This window comes from Mytilus galloprovincialis, chromosome 5 (assembly GCF_965363235.1).
Source record: "Mytilus galloprovincialis chromosome 5, xbMytGall1.hap1.1, whole genome shotgun sequence".
Lineage (NCBI taxonomy): Eukaryota > Metazoa > Mollusca > Bivalvia > Mytilida > Mytilidae > Mytilus > Mytilus galloprovincialis.
In genome coordinates, this window is record NC_134842.1 from 7398549 (window position 1) to 7410364 (window position 11816).

Genomic DNA, 11816 nt, shown 5'->3' on the forward strand with positions numbered 1-11816 from the left:
AAAGGCAGGACAGAGATTACAACTAAAAAAAAATGCAGGACAAAATTTTTCATCCTAGACCCCCCATAAAAATCAAATGGTAGCTCCCTAAATGATACTTATGAATTCTAAACAGCACCGTAAAGTAAACAAAAAAACGACCACACCTTTAAGTTCTATAAAATACATAGACGGACCAGGGGGCTGAAAGCCTTCCCCCTTTTTAGTGGAAAAAAATGGTTGATTTCAAAGGAATCATTGGAGCATGCCCTCCTTAGGCCAGTCAATTTCTCCGAGGGCTAAGTAGTCTGGCACTTATCAGTAAACATATAAATTAGTAAGAGAGAAATAATAGAAAGGGAATTGTAGCAAGTCTATACACCTGTAGGGCTCGGAGGTGCGATGGGGACGCTGAAGTGCGATGGTCCTTTCGCTGAAGTGCGATGGTTTAAACGTTACGTTAGATATTGTGACGTTTTCAAATACAACATTATTGAAAACAAAATGGATTCGCATGCAGAAGAATAAGATTTGTAGATAAAGTTTTATGCGTACACAGCTGGAAAGGAAGCAGAATGAAACGAACAATTTAAGGAATGTATCTCCCTCATGCAAAGCTCTGATTCCTTTCACGGATTTGGCTATACTTTTTGGACCTTTTGGATTATAGCTCTTCATCTTTTATATAAGTTTTGGATTTCAAATTGTTTGGCCACGAGCATCACTGAAGAGACATGTATTGTCGAAATGCGCATCTGGTGCAAGAAAATTGGTACCGTTAATTTTATTAAGTCGGGGACAGTTTAAAGCATTTGAGAATTCGATGGAGGTTTCCAAAATGTGTAAATCTAATTCAGGCAGCAAACCATGGGTCACAAGGCGGCTAAAAGAGGATCTGAAACCCAGTTCGAAAGTTCAAAACATGCAAAATGAGGCCCCTCATGGGGGGTCCTAGTAATCACATAATCACCATTTTTTGCCAATATAATCACATAATCATTAAATATTTGCTTATCTTTAGTAATCAAATAATCATAAACTAAAAATACAGTCCTAGGTAATCAAATAATCATGAAATATTTGGCTTAATAATCAAATAATCATTAAAAAAACGGCCAAGTAATCACATAATCAAAAACCCCATGAGGGCCCTCCAAAATATATGCCATTGTATGCCGCAAACTTTGTGTACGACAAGTTTAATGTCGTCATCTTAATATCGATATTGGCTTCTCTCTTTAAGTATACTTAACACGATTTTGTCTGGATAGTTTGATAATAAAATTATATTAATTATTAACATAGTTTTCGTTTTATCAAGTATAACTTACTTTCTTTTATTTTTGAGACGAGTCCTGCTTTGTAAGAAAAAAACGTACTTTTAAAAGCAACTTTATTGTGCTTACAGTATTATTTTCCTGAAACGGGTTAGGCCAAAGTAACCCGATTGGTCCTACTTGGTGTTCTTCTAAATGTCGGCTGCTTAGAGGAAAAGCAACTTATTTTCAAGCTTTTGAAAAAAATAAAGTATTTGGTTTGATCTGACCAGACATAAAATCCAATCATTCAAATGCGAGACATAGCACGCAAATTACTACACTGCAACATTGGGTTCTAACTTCAGACTATCGTTGTGAGCTATAGTAAAAATGTATACACGTCACAGTTATACCATCGCACTTCAGCGTATCCACCAACGCACTTCAGCGTATCTAGCAACAAGTTAGCGTCACAAATTATGTCACCACCGCACTTCAGCGTGGACCATCGCACTTCGGCATGACCATCGCACTTCGGAGTACCATCGCGGTTCAGAGTCCATAATTTAATTTAGGATGTAACGCGTCTTCTGATTGGCTGACGTTATTTTGTTATAAGCCCATAGGCATAATTTAGTCATGTGACCGTGACGTCATCAACGTTTTCATGGTTTTCTACCATTTAAAATGGAATTTAGAATTAAATTATAAGAAATGACTGTAATATTTTTTCTGCCTATTCGAAATAACATAAAAAATGTGGTGCACACTGTTAAATAACCCGCTACGCGCGTTATTCAGTGTGCACCAAATTGTTTATGTTATTTCTTCATAGACAGAAAAAATATTACAGTCATTCCTTAAATATATGGAACAAGTCAATCATAATTTAAAAGAATTTTGTCGCTTTCAATGTAATAGGTCAATTCCACAAAAAAAGCGTGGTCGAAATTGGATCGACGATCGTTGATACCGCGTCAAATGAAAAGTCGCCATGATCGATGCTCCGTCTGCATTTAAAAATATCATTTTTTAAAACAACACTTTCAATGGACTAGTCCGTTGTTGGAAATGTGTCCTTGTATGTCGTAATTTCTATTGCCAAAGTAATCATGACGTTTTATTCATTTCTAATAAATTTATTTGTTATTTTCTTAATTTTTAAACTAAATTGTTATTAGCCACTGGACGAGACGAAAACAACAATTATCCAAGATATTATCTTCACCGGCAGTGTCACAACTTATGCACACGACTTGTAAAATATAGAAAGATATTCATAGAATAACTAATTGAAGAATTCAATTAGAGAAAAATATTCAACGAGTGACCGATCCGCGAACAACACATTAATTCACGAATGCGCGTAGCGCATGAGTTAATTATCAGTGTTGTCCGATCACGAGTTGAATATTTTTCGATATTTGAATTCGTTAATTAGTTATTCTTTTAATTACATTGGCAAATGCTTTTTTTTAAGAAATTAATGTAAAACATGTAAGGTACTATACTTTTTTTTTTACGTATTCACAATTTGTTTTGATCCGCTGTTATCGACGTCTCCTTGACAACGCCTATTGCTGTATGACGCCAGAGAGTGAAATAACCACGTTTATTTCAAAATTAATGTGAAATTATCGGGTTTTTATTTCACTGGGAAATCAATGTAATTCATTGTAACTTACCAATGTAATAAAAAAATTAACAGAAGGCCAGTACAAAAAGGATAACAATAAAAAAAAACAGGTCATAAAAAGAACCCGACAATACTATGCCAACCAAAACGATATGTAAGTCCACAAATTGAAAACACTAAAACAGTTATAGCGTTTCCTGCACCAATTGTGTTGTCCATTGAAAAAAAATCATTTTGGCGATAAGACTCATTCGGTGATGACACAATAAATGAAATATAAATGTTCAAAATAAATAATGTGTAGAATGAGTGTTGATTAAATTATTAAAAATAAATGAGAACTGTGAGCATGGTACAGAGATGATGTTGCCACTTGCATATATTTAGATTATAAAAGGACATATTAACCCAAGAACTATGAAAGTGACGCTTCCAATTTATCCTTGATCTGAGTTTTGTGGTAATAAGCTTTGTGTACAAGTTCATTTACATTTATAGTTGAGGCAAACTATTAAACGTTTGAGAACGGAAGCCAACATTTCAGCATTTCTTCCATTTGTAAAGAAGCTTAACTCTAGAACGGATTTATGTCTGCGATAGTAAGCGTTGTGTATACGATTCATAAAAATTTGGTTGAGTTAGTTAGAGAACGGAAAAGAAAAATTCAACAATTTTTCCAATTTAAAAACGGTTAAAGTGACGCATCCAAAATTAGGAATAAGTTTCATAACATTTGTTTGACGCAAACTAAAGTAAGAGAACGGAAACCAAGTTTTGGACGTACGGACGTACAGACGGAAAAAGGCTAAAATTTAATGCTCCTTCGCAACAGTGGGGACTGAAAAATATTGCGAAGGGGCATTAAAACATTATTAATTAGTACAGTGGCGGATCCAGAGGGGGGGTTCCGGGGGTCCGCACCCCCCCTTTATTTTGGCCGATCAATGCATTTGAATCGGGACATATGTTTTGCACCCCCCCTGCACCCCCCCTTTGCCCTGGGCTAGCACCCCCCCTTTCGAAAATTCCTGCATCCGCCACTGTAGTATTATGTAGTTATACATGTTGTATATCAACATCTTTAACTTAACTTTCTTTTTTAAATAATCCATCTTATGATAAAATATTATATTGTAGTTGCAAGCCGCTATAAAAATTTATCTAACATGTTTAATGTCTTGAAATGCATTTGTATTCAACTGAGTTCAAATATGTCTATATTCCCCGTTAATTACAAATGATCGAGTATTGCAAAATTATGAAAGTGACGTATACATATATCATGTATATGATATGTGTGTATTTATAAACAATTCTTATTTTTAGCTCGCTGATCATAGGAATTAACTATTTTATCTATATTTAGACATGACCAGATTCGACAATCGATACTGTGTGTACTATTATATATTCTCGTCAACTTGACTAGTAAATGGTATGTTTCTTTCTTATAATATATTTAATTTTTGAACAATCTAATTAATATGTGTTTAAGATATGAACGTATACACATTTTACCAACATAACTGTTATAATTTAACCAAAATAAACCCGATGTATAGCTAGGCCAGCTATATTTACCGTAGTGATCTGTGTAAATTTGGAGAATTTTAGATCATGTATGTCCATCCTGAAAGTCTTAATGCATGAAATAAAGAAAATTTAGAGTGAAATTTTTCAAAATAATGAATTAATTCATAGTCTTGCACAATACATTCAATACAACTGTTTTGCCATCGTGTATTAGATCGTCCTGAATAGTCATGAACTATTTGCCACTGGAAGTTATAAAGCAACCAACAATTAATCAACGTGTATTAGATTTTCATATGTGTAACTTATTGCATCTTTTTAAAATATAAAATGCTCCCAAAAAAGTGATTGGACAATTTAAGCCAGAAGGCTTAATAACACCAAAGGAAGGTTGGGATTGATTTTGGGGGTTATGGTCCCAATAGTTTAGGAATTAGGGACCCAAAAGAGGGCCCAAAATAAGCATTTTTGTAGTTTTCAAACAATAACTTGTGTTTAAGTGAATGAATCTCTCTGAAATTATACCACAAGTTTCCATACCATTAAGGAATGGTTAGTAATGACTTTGGGGGGTTATTGATTAAAATGTTTTGGAATAAGGGGCAAAAAAGAGGTTAACAAGGTTTTTCTGTTCAATAGACAATTAAGACAATTAAAAAGCAGTGTAAGGGAGGTAATTAAAAACAGTTAACATACAATGTTTGGTATGTTCGGATCAATTTGAGGTTTTGGACTTATTGTAAAAAAGGGGTGGAGGTAGTAGTTTTCAAGTTTCTCAAATTCCAAATTTTTTATTGCACAATATTGCAAAGTATAGATTTGTAAGATCTTGACATCTGTTATTATGTCAAGAATTTGATCACAATCCAATTTCAGAGCTGTATCAAGCTTGAATGTTGTGTCCATATTTGTCCCAGCTGTTCAGGGTTCGACCTTAGCGGTCGTATAAAGCTGCGCCCTGCGGAGCACCTGGTTGGTATATAGATAGGACAATGACAAACGAACTCGTTAACGTTGATTAAACATACTTTTTATGCCCCACCTACGATAGTAGAGGGGCATTATGTTTTCTGGTCTGTGCCTCTGTTCGTCCGTTTGTCCGTTCGTTCGTCCCGCTTCAGGTTAAAGTTTTTTCAAATTAAAGTATTGACCCCAATTTCATGGTCCACTGAACAAAGAAGAAGATAGTGTGAAGCTCAGGTTAAAGTTTTTGGTCAAGGTAGTTTTTGATGAAGTTGAAGTCCAATCAACTTGAAACTTAGTACACATGTTAACTATTATATGATCTTTCTAATTTTAATGCCACATTAAAGTATTGACCCCAATTTCACGGTCCAGTGAACATGTAAAATGATAGTGCGAGTGGGGCATCCGTGTACTATGGACACATTCTTGTTGGTTACAAAAATCACGAATCAATTTACACACGCAATCAATATTAACTCAAGGGTTATGACTCAGTTTGTCTTATATTATTGTTTTGTGGACTGCTATAATAACTGTTGTCTCTTTGACATATTCCCCATTTTCATTCTCAATTTTATTATCTTTTTTTGGCAAATGCTTTATTATTTTGGTTATTGAACATACATGAGTGCATTTGTCTTTAGATTCATGAGAAATATGCTGTGTAAAATAATGTTTTATAAAAGTAAAACAATATTTATTAATAGTTTACTTTTCAGTAGATTGCTCGAATAGAAATGGATAAAGACGTCGCCAAACTAAGTAGTCACAAACTTTCTACAGATCTATCTGATCACATTGTTACGAAAGTTGGAAATATTGAGGATGGTACGAAAAAGATAAGAATTGTCCATATATCCGATACACATATGGAACATAACGGATTTTTGCCAAATATTCCTGATGGCGATATTTTAGTCCATTCTGGTGATTTTTGCAGGATAGGATGGAAAAGATTACTCGTTACGCCAGACAATGATGGATTTTTAAGGTCTATCAACGAATTCTTTGAAAAACTTCCTCACAAACATAAAATATTTGTGGCGGGAAACCATGACATGGTGTTTGATATAGGTTCTTGTGAAGAAGTGCAAAAGAAACTTCCAAATGTAACTTATCTTCAGGACTCCTCAGTTTCGATTGAAGGAATTAACTTTCACGGATCACCATGGACATTATATAAGTGGACATCTTACAATAGAGGATTTTGTCGAGAACGTGGGAAAATAGAACATTTTTGGGATGAAATATCGACTGATACTAATGTTCTAGTAACTCATATACCACCTCATGGAATTATGGACACATTTCCAAAGAAGTTTCAGCTGTTTAAAAAAGTATATAAACATGGAGGATGTCCTTCACTTAGAAAGACAATACAGGAAAGAGTTCGGTTAGTATGATTTACTTTTTAATGAGGGTCTGATGGGATTAACATGAAAGAGAATAATGAGCCAAATGTACAGAGAGAGCATCCAAAAAAGTAAAAATTAGATAATCAAAGGGTGCTAAAATATAAAATATACAGAAATGAAGGGCCCCTCTTTATCCAGACCAATTAAACATGAAAGTGTATAATTCAATATTTATACATGTATAAACATAAAAAAAATACATGTAATTTGCTGTATACACATACAATTTCGAACTGTTTTTTTTTCATAAATGCACAAATCATCAATTCAATCAAGCTGTTTCATGATCAACAGACATTAAGTATTTGACCAATTTGAGCCCAATATGTTGATAATGATAATAGAAAGTAGAAATTTTACCGCCTGACCAGGTTATCGTACGAAATACTTTCTAAATAATTCACCACGAGTCGACAACGTAAGCCATGGTATTGTCATTTTAAAAATCCATGTATAGCATATACTATATTTAAACTAGAGAGAGTTTAAAAAATAATGAACATGATACATCCACATGACAACAAAGATCTAATATGCTAATCCTTTAGTTTTTGTTTCACAGTCCAGAATTACATTTATTTGGCCATGCCCATGGTGTAGCTGGAGTGGAGAGTGTCGACGGAACAGTTTTCTCTAATGCAGCATTCCCTCACAGAGAATTAGCCAATGTTTTCGACTATTACATCTGAGACGAAAATAAAAACATGAAATGATAGTATTTCTTTGCAATAGCCACTCGAAGTTTGTTGTGGCGCATCATTATAAATAACTATTATAATATTATTGATATACATAATAATTCCATAAATGTAAATTACAAAATTCATGTACACATTATATGGTTGTTTTTATCTTTATACATCACACTTTTGTACAATGAACTCACGGGTTTCTGGTCATTTCAAGAATCCCTTTGTTGTGGACGATGTTTTATCCTAATTTCACGACAACTATGTAATGTTTCTCCAGCAGACTAAACCTCAATCAAAATTGTATATGCAAAAACCATTATTTGGAATGCTCACTAAAGAACTTCGAATTAAAACTATATATCTGTACATTATTCACGATCATTTAAAAAAATCAAAAGTCCGTCTTTCTCTTCATCGGTTATAAACATGAATAAAAGGACGATGAAAATCTCCTATCTTTATACTGGATACCGTATCTACACAAAAATCCTAATAGAGAACGATTTATAGCTGGGTCGTCAGGATGTTCGACTAAACATATTTCTAATTATAAAGTTCTTACCACCATTCTTTCCAGAGTAAAAAATGTCCCGCAGAAATAATGTGATGAGTTATATTCAACCAGCCATGTCATTCAGATGTGGAATCTGAAAAATTCTATAGAGCTACACCAAAATCTGCAATCACTATCTTAAAATTTTTTGCAGTAATATCAACCCCTTAGATTTGTGTACCCTTTACACTACTATTCCCCACACTCAATTGCAAGATCGATTACATCAACTCATTAAACATTTAAACAAGAGCTTTTTCTGCAAAAATTGGAAACGTAGATACAAATTTCTTGTTTTAGGTTTTAAACAATATTACGTCGTGAAGTCCAACATTGATTCCAATAAGGCAGCAACCATTTGATTTTCTGGGGGGGGGGGGGCTATGGTTTTTTTTTCTGGACAAATTATTTTTCTCGCCTGCGGCGAAAAACAATCTATTTTTTTCACAACAAATCGAAAACAATTTTTTTCTTTCAATTTTAGCATTACATATAGTGGCAGCTGAGGGTGAAACAAGCAAATTTTTTTTCTCAGAATCAAAAACAAATTATTTTTTTCTCCAAAAACTGGAAACAAACTTTTTTTTTCCAAAAAAAAACCATAGCCCCCTCCAGAAAATCAAATGGTTGCTGCCTAACACATACTCCGAAGAAGACATGTTGGACTTGTTTGACAAAATATTTTTGAGTTCAGTGATATGACAGTCGATATTCCTAGGGTACTAATTGTGCACCACTTCTGACCGACCTTTTTTTTAACTAGCATGAATTAGAGTTCATACAGCATCTTCTAAAAGACATACACAGTATCTTGTAAAGCTCTTCAATTTTACTTTCATATATATTGCTGATGTTCTGTCATTCAGTAACCTACATATCAAGGAGTGCTAACATCTCATTTATTTCAGTGAAATTAAGGATACTACAGAAGGTCTGCTTCATATCGTGATATGTTCGTCAATGTTGACACAGTTTGACGACTTCAAAAGGGATGATTTCAACTGTCCAATTTCCAACTTCCCTTTCCCAACATTAATATACCCTCTACTCCATCGTAGTAGGTCGTTTCCATATCTCAGTTATGACGTTAGCCTCGTGCATGTCCACACTACACGAACTTTATATGTAGGGGTGTGTTTATACACAAAACTGATCAATCAGAATTACAACAAAGAACGAATAAAATTGACACGATCACCATCAATAATTGGTTGACTGATACGAGTTTTTTTTTTATTTTCTAGCAACATGTTCACTCGGTTTTAGATCATCTTTAGAAACCAGCAAAGTCGTTTCATCTGTAGTTTTAGTGATTGTGCCCTATCCCAGATTGTGACACAATTTTACTGAGTGTGAATTGGTATGGCGGGTGATGTATGCGTTGCAGAAGACGCTTACACTGTCGATAAATCCGGTCTCATTTCGTTTGGAGTTAATGCGATTCCCTCACTTTCTATGTAATACCTTGATGTGTCTATCCCTAATAGCATACTTATCACATAACAATGATCAGACGACTTGTTTACAGGAAAAAGTATTGTCTTAACTGTTTTTAAGTTAAGCTAACTGATTAGATAAACTCATTGGCACATATTTATAGAAATGATTATCATCCAGTCGCCAGAATATAGGTCACATCATTTCAAATTAAAAAGAAACATGCGGTGACATTTACAATTTTTGCGTTGCATTAAAGCCCGGGCGAAGATGACATAATATCATTTAATCTTGACATTGGTGAGTTGGGAAACAATCTTAGGTGGGTGGGCTCCTTAATTATATTTTGCAACCATTACCAAACTGAAGAGTACTTTGCAAAGTATTAGAACATAGGAAGATTTGAACATAACCGGAATGACATAAAAACAAAAACAATTCAAGGCATGAACGTTTAGTGGTTGAATGTTAACGAAAAAAGTAAAATCACAAAAATACTTAACTCCGAGGAAAATTCAAAACGAAAAGTCCCTAATCAAATGGCAAAATCAAAAGCTCAAACACATTAAACGAATGGACAACAACTCCTTACTTGGTACAGGCATTTTCTTATGTAGAAAATTGGGGATTAAACCTGGTTTTAACATGACTTGATGGCTGCACACGTAGTCACTGCTTACAAATGTAGCATCAATGTTGCAAAAGATATGCGGTCACAGAAATTTTGTCTATACATTTAGTCAACGTATCAATCCAGATTAAAATGATATAAAGAAACATATCTTTCAACAATACCAACTACATAAAAATAAGGAGATGTTTGAATTAAACAGTGCTTCCATAGATACGTAAAGCCTAGTTCATTCCACATGCGGAACAGACACTACATACCATTCAGGAGCACCTGAGTGCACCCAAGGTTTTTGATCAGGTTTGTGTTACTCAGTCTTTGGTTTTTCTTTATAATGTTTTTTTATAGTTATAGTTCCCTTGTCAGTTATATTTTTGCTATAATTTTGTCTATTAGATGTTTGAATTTCGATTACCACTATGAATCTTTTCGCTCTCTTTTATTAAATTTAAAAACTAGTTCGAGGACGGACTTTCTTCAATAATAATAATTCCTTGTACAACGAATTAAGTGTCATAAAAGCACCCCAAAAGATTACCAGCTTATACATTCCGCCGTTGTGTTACTGTGCTATGCTTTTTTTGTATTTTTGACTTTAATTTTTGCTTATGTTCTTTTTTTTTACAGTGTCTGCACTCCGTTTAATTTTGCTTTGTTGTTGACATAGTTGTTTGTTTTCATTATGATTAAGATAGTAACACAATATTGACTGCTATACCCCAATTTTTGACATTTTTACCAATTATGGCTGTTTGTTTTGCTTACAAATTGTTGTCAATATAATGAAAATTTACGCAACTGTACTAAAAGAGAGAGGTTTATCTAACTATAAAACCAGGTTCAATCCACCATTTTGTACATAAGGTAAAGCCTATATGAAATCAGGAAAAGGACAGTTGTTTTCCATTCGTTTGATGTGTTTGAGCTTTTGATTTTACCATTTGTTAAGGGACTTTCTGCTTTGAATTTTCCTTGGAATGCGGTATTTTTGTTATTCTACCTTCCAGTAGGTTTGTATATTTATTCTAGACGAGGTGTTTGGGAGGGGGAGGGGGAGATGAAAACGATATATGACCACCTCGTCCATAGATATTCACAATTATATATAAGATTAAAATCAGTTTTGTGGAAAAGATCCTAAATCAGCAGAAAAACTAGAACCGCACATAAAATGCTTGCTTTTCCCCTGTACCAAGAAATACTAATATAATCTAATGTCAAGCCTGACAATATTTACGAATGAATCACGCATGCTCGATTTATGACGAAATAATGTTATCTGTATCTAACACAAAAGCCCCATAATGTCTACAATCTTGGTGTAAATTAAATTATTTAAAGGGATAAAACACATGACATTTTATGTTTTTGTTTTATATGTTATACTTGGTTTTGGGTGTAAACCTTTCTGAATAGACCTTTGTGGCCTTGGGTGTTACTCAAATGAATAGACCTTTTTGGTTTTTGGTGTAACCCTGTTTGAATGTATATTTTTGGATGATTTGATAATTTTACCTAGTGCTTACTATATTTCGTTTCGGAGAAGAATGATACAATTTCTAATGGATGATATACATGCTTCTATAGGTTCCATGCTGATTGATATATTCTTGTTGTTACTGGTATTGATTCTATAGGTTCCGTACTGATTGATATATGCTTGTTGTTACTGGTATTGATTCTATAGGTTCCATACTGATTGATATATGCTTGTT

At 33.8% G+C, this 11816-nt stretch overlaps 1 protein-coding gene across 2 annotated transcripts; it reads left to right on the forward strand.

The window, feature by feature from the left end:
- The first annotated feature begins 4229 nt into the window (after window positions 1-4229).
- Window positions 4230-7625, forward strand: LOC143075055 (UPF0046 protein C25E10.12-like). 2 transcript variants are annotated; one of them, XM_076250314.1, is made up of 3 exons: window positions 4230-4309; window positions 6093-6766; window positions 7351-7625. In XM_076250314.1, the coding sequence occupies exons 2-3, from the start codon at window positions 6111-6113 to the stop codon at window positions 7475-7477; spliced, it is 783 nt and encodes a 260-aa protein (XP_076106429.1). In that variant the 5' UTR covers window positions 4230-4309; window positions 6093-6110; the 3' UTR covers window positions 7478-7625. The 2 variants fall into 2 exon arrangements, with proteins under 2 accessions (XP_076106429.1, XP_076106428.1); XM_076250313.1 differs by having other exon boundaries at window positions 4251-4309; window positions 6096-6766.
- Window positions 7626-11816: the final 4191 nt, after the last annotated feature.

Excerpts from the sequence above, each read along its gene's own strand:
- LOC143075055 (XM_076250313.1), top strand. Across the intron at positions 6,767-7,350 it reads ACAATACAGGAAAGAGTTCG|TCCAGAATTACATTTATTTG; the intron begins GTTAGTATGATT and ends TTTGTTTCACAG.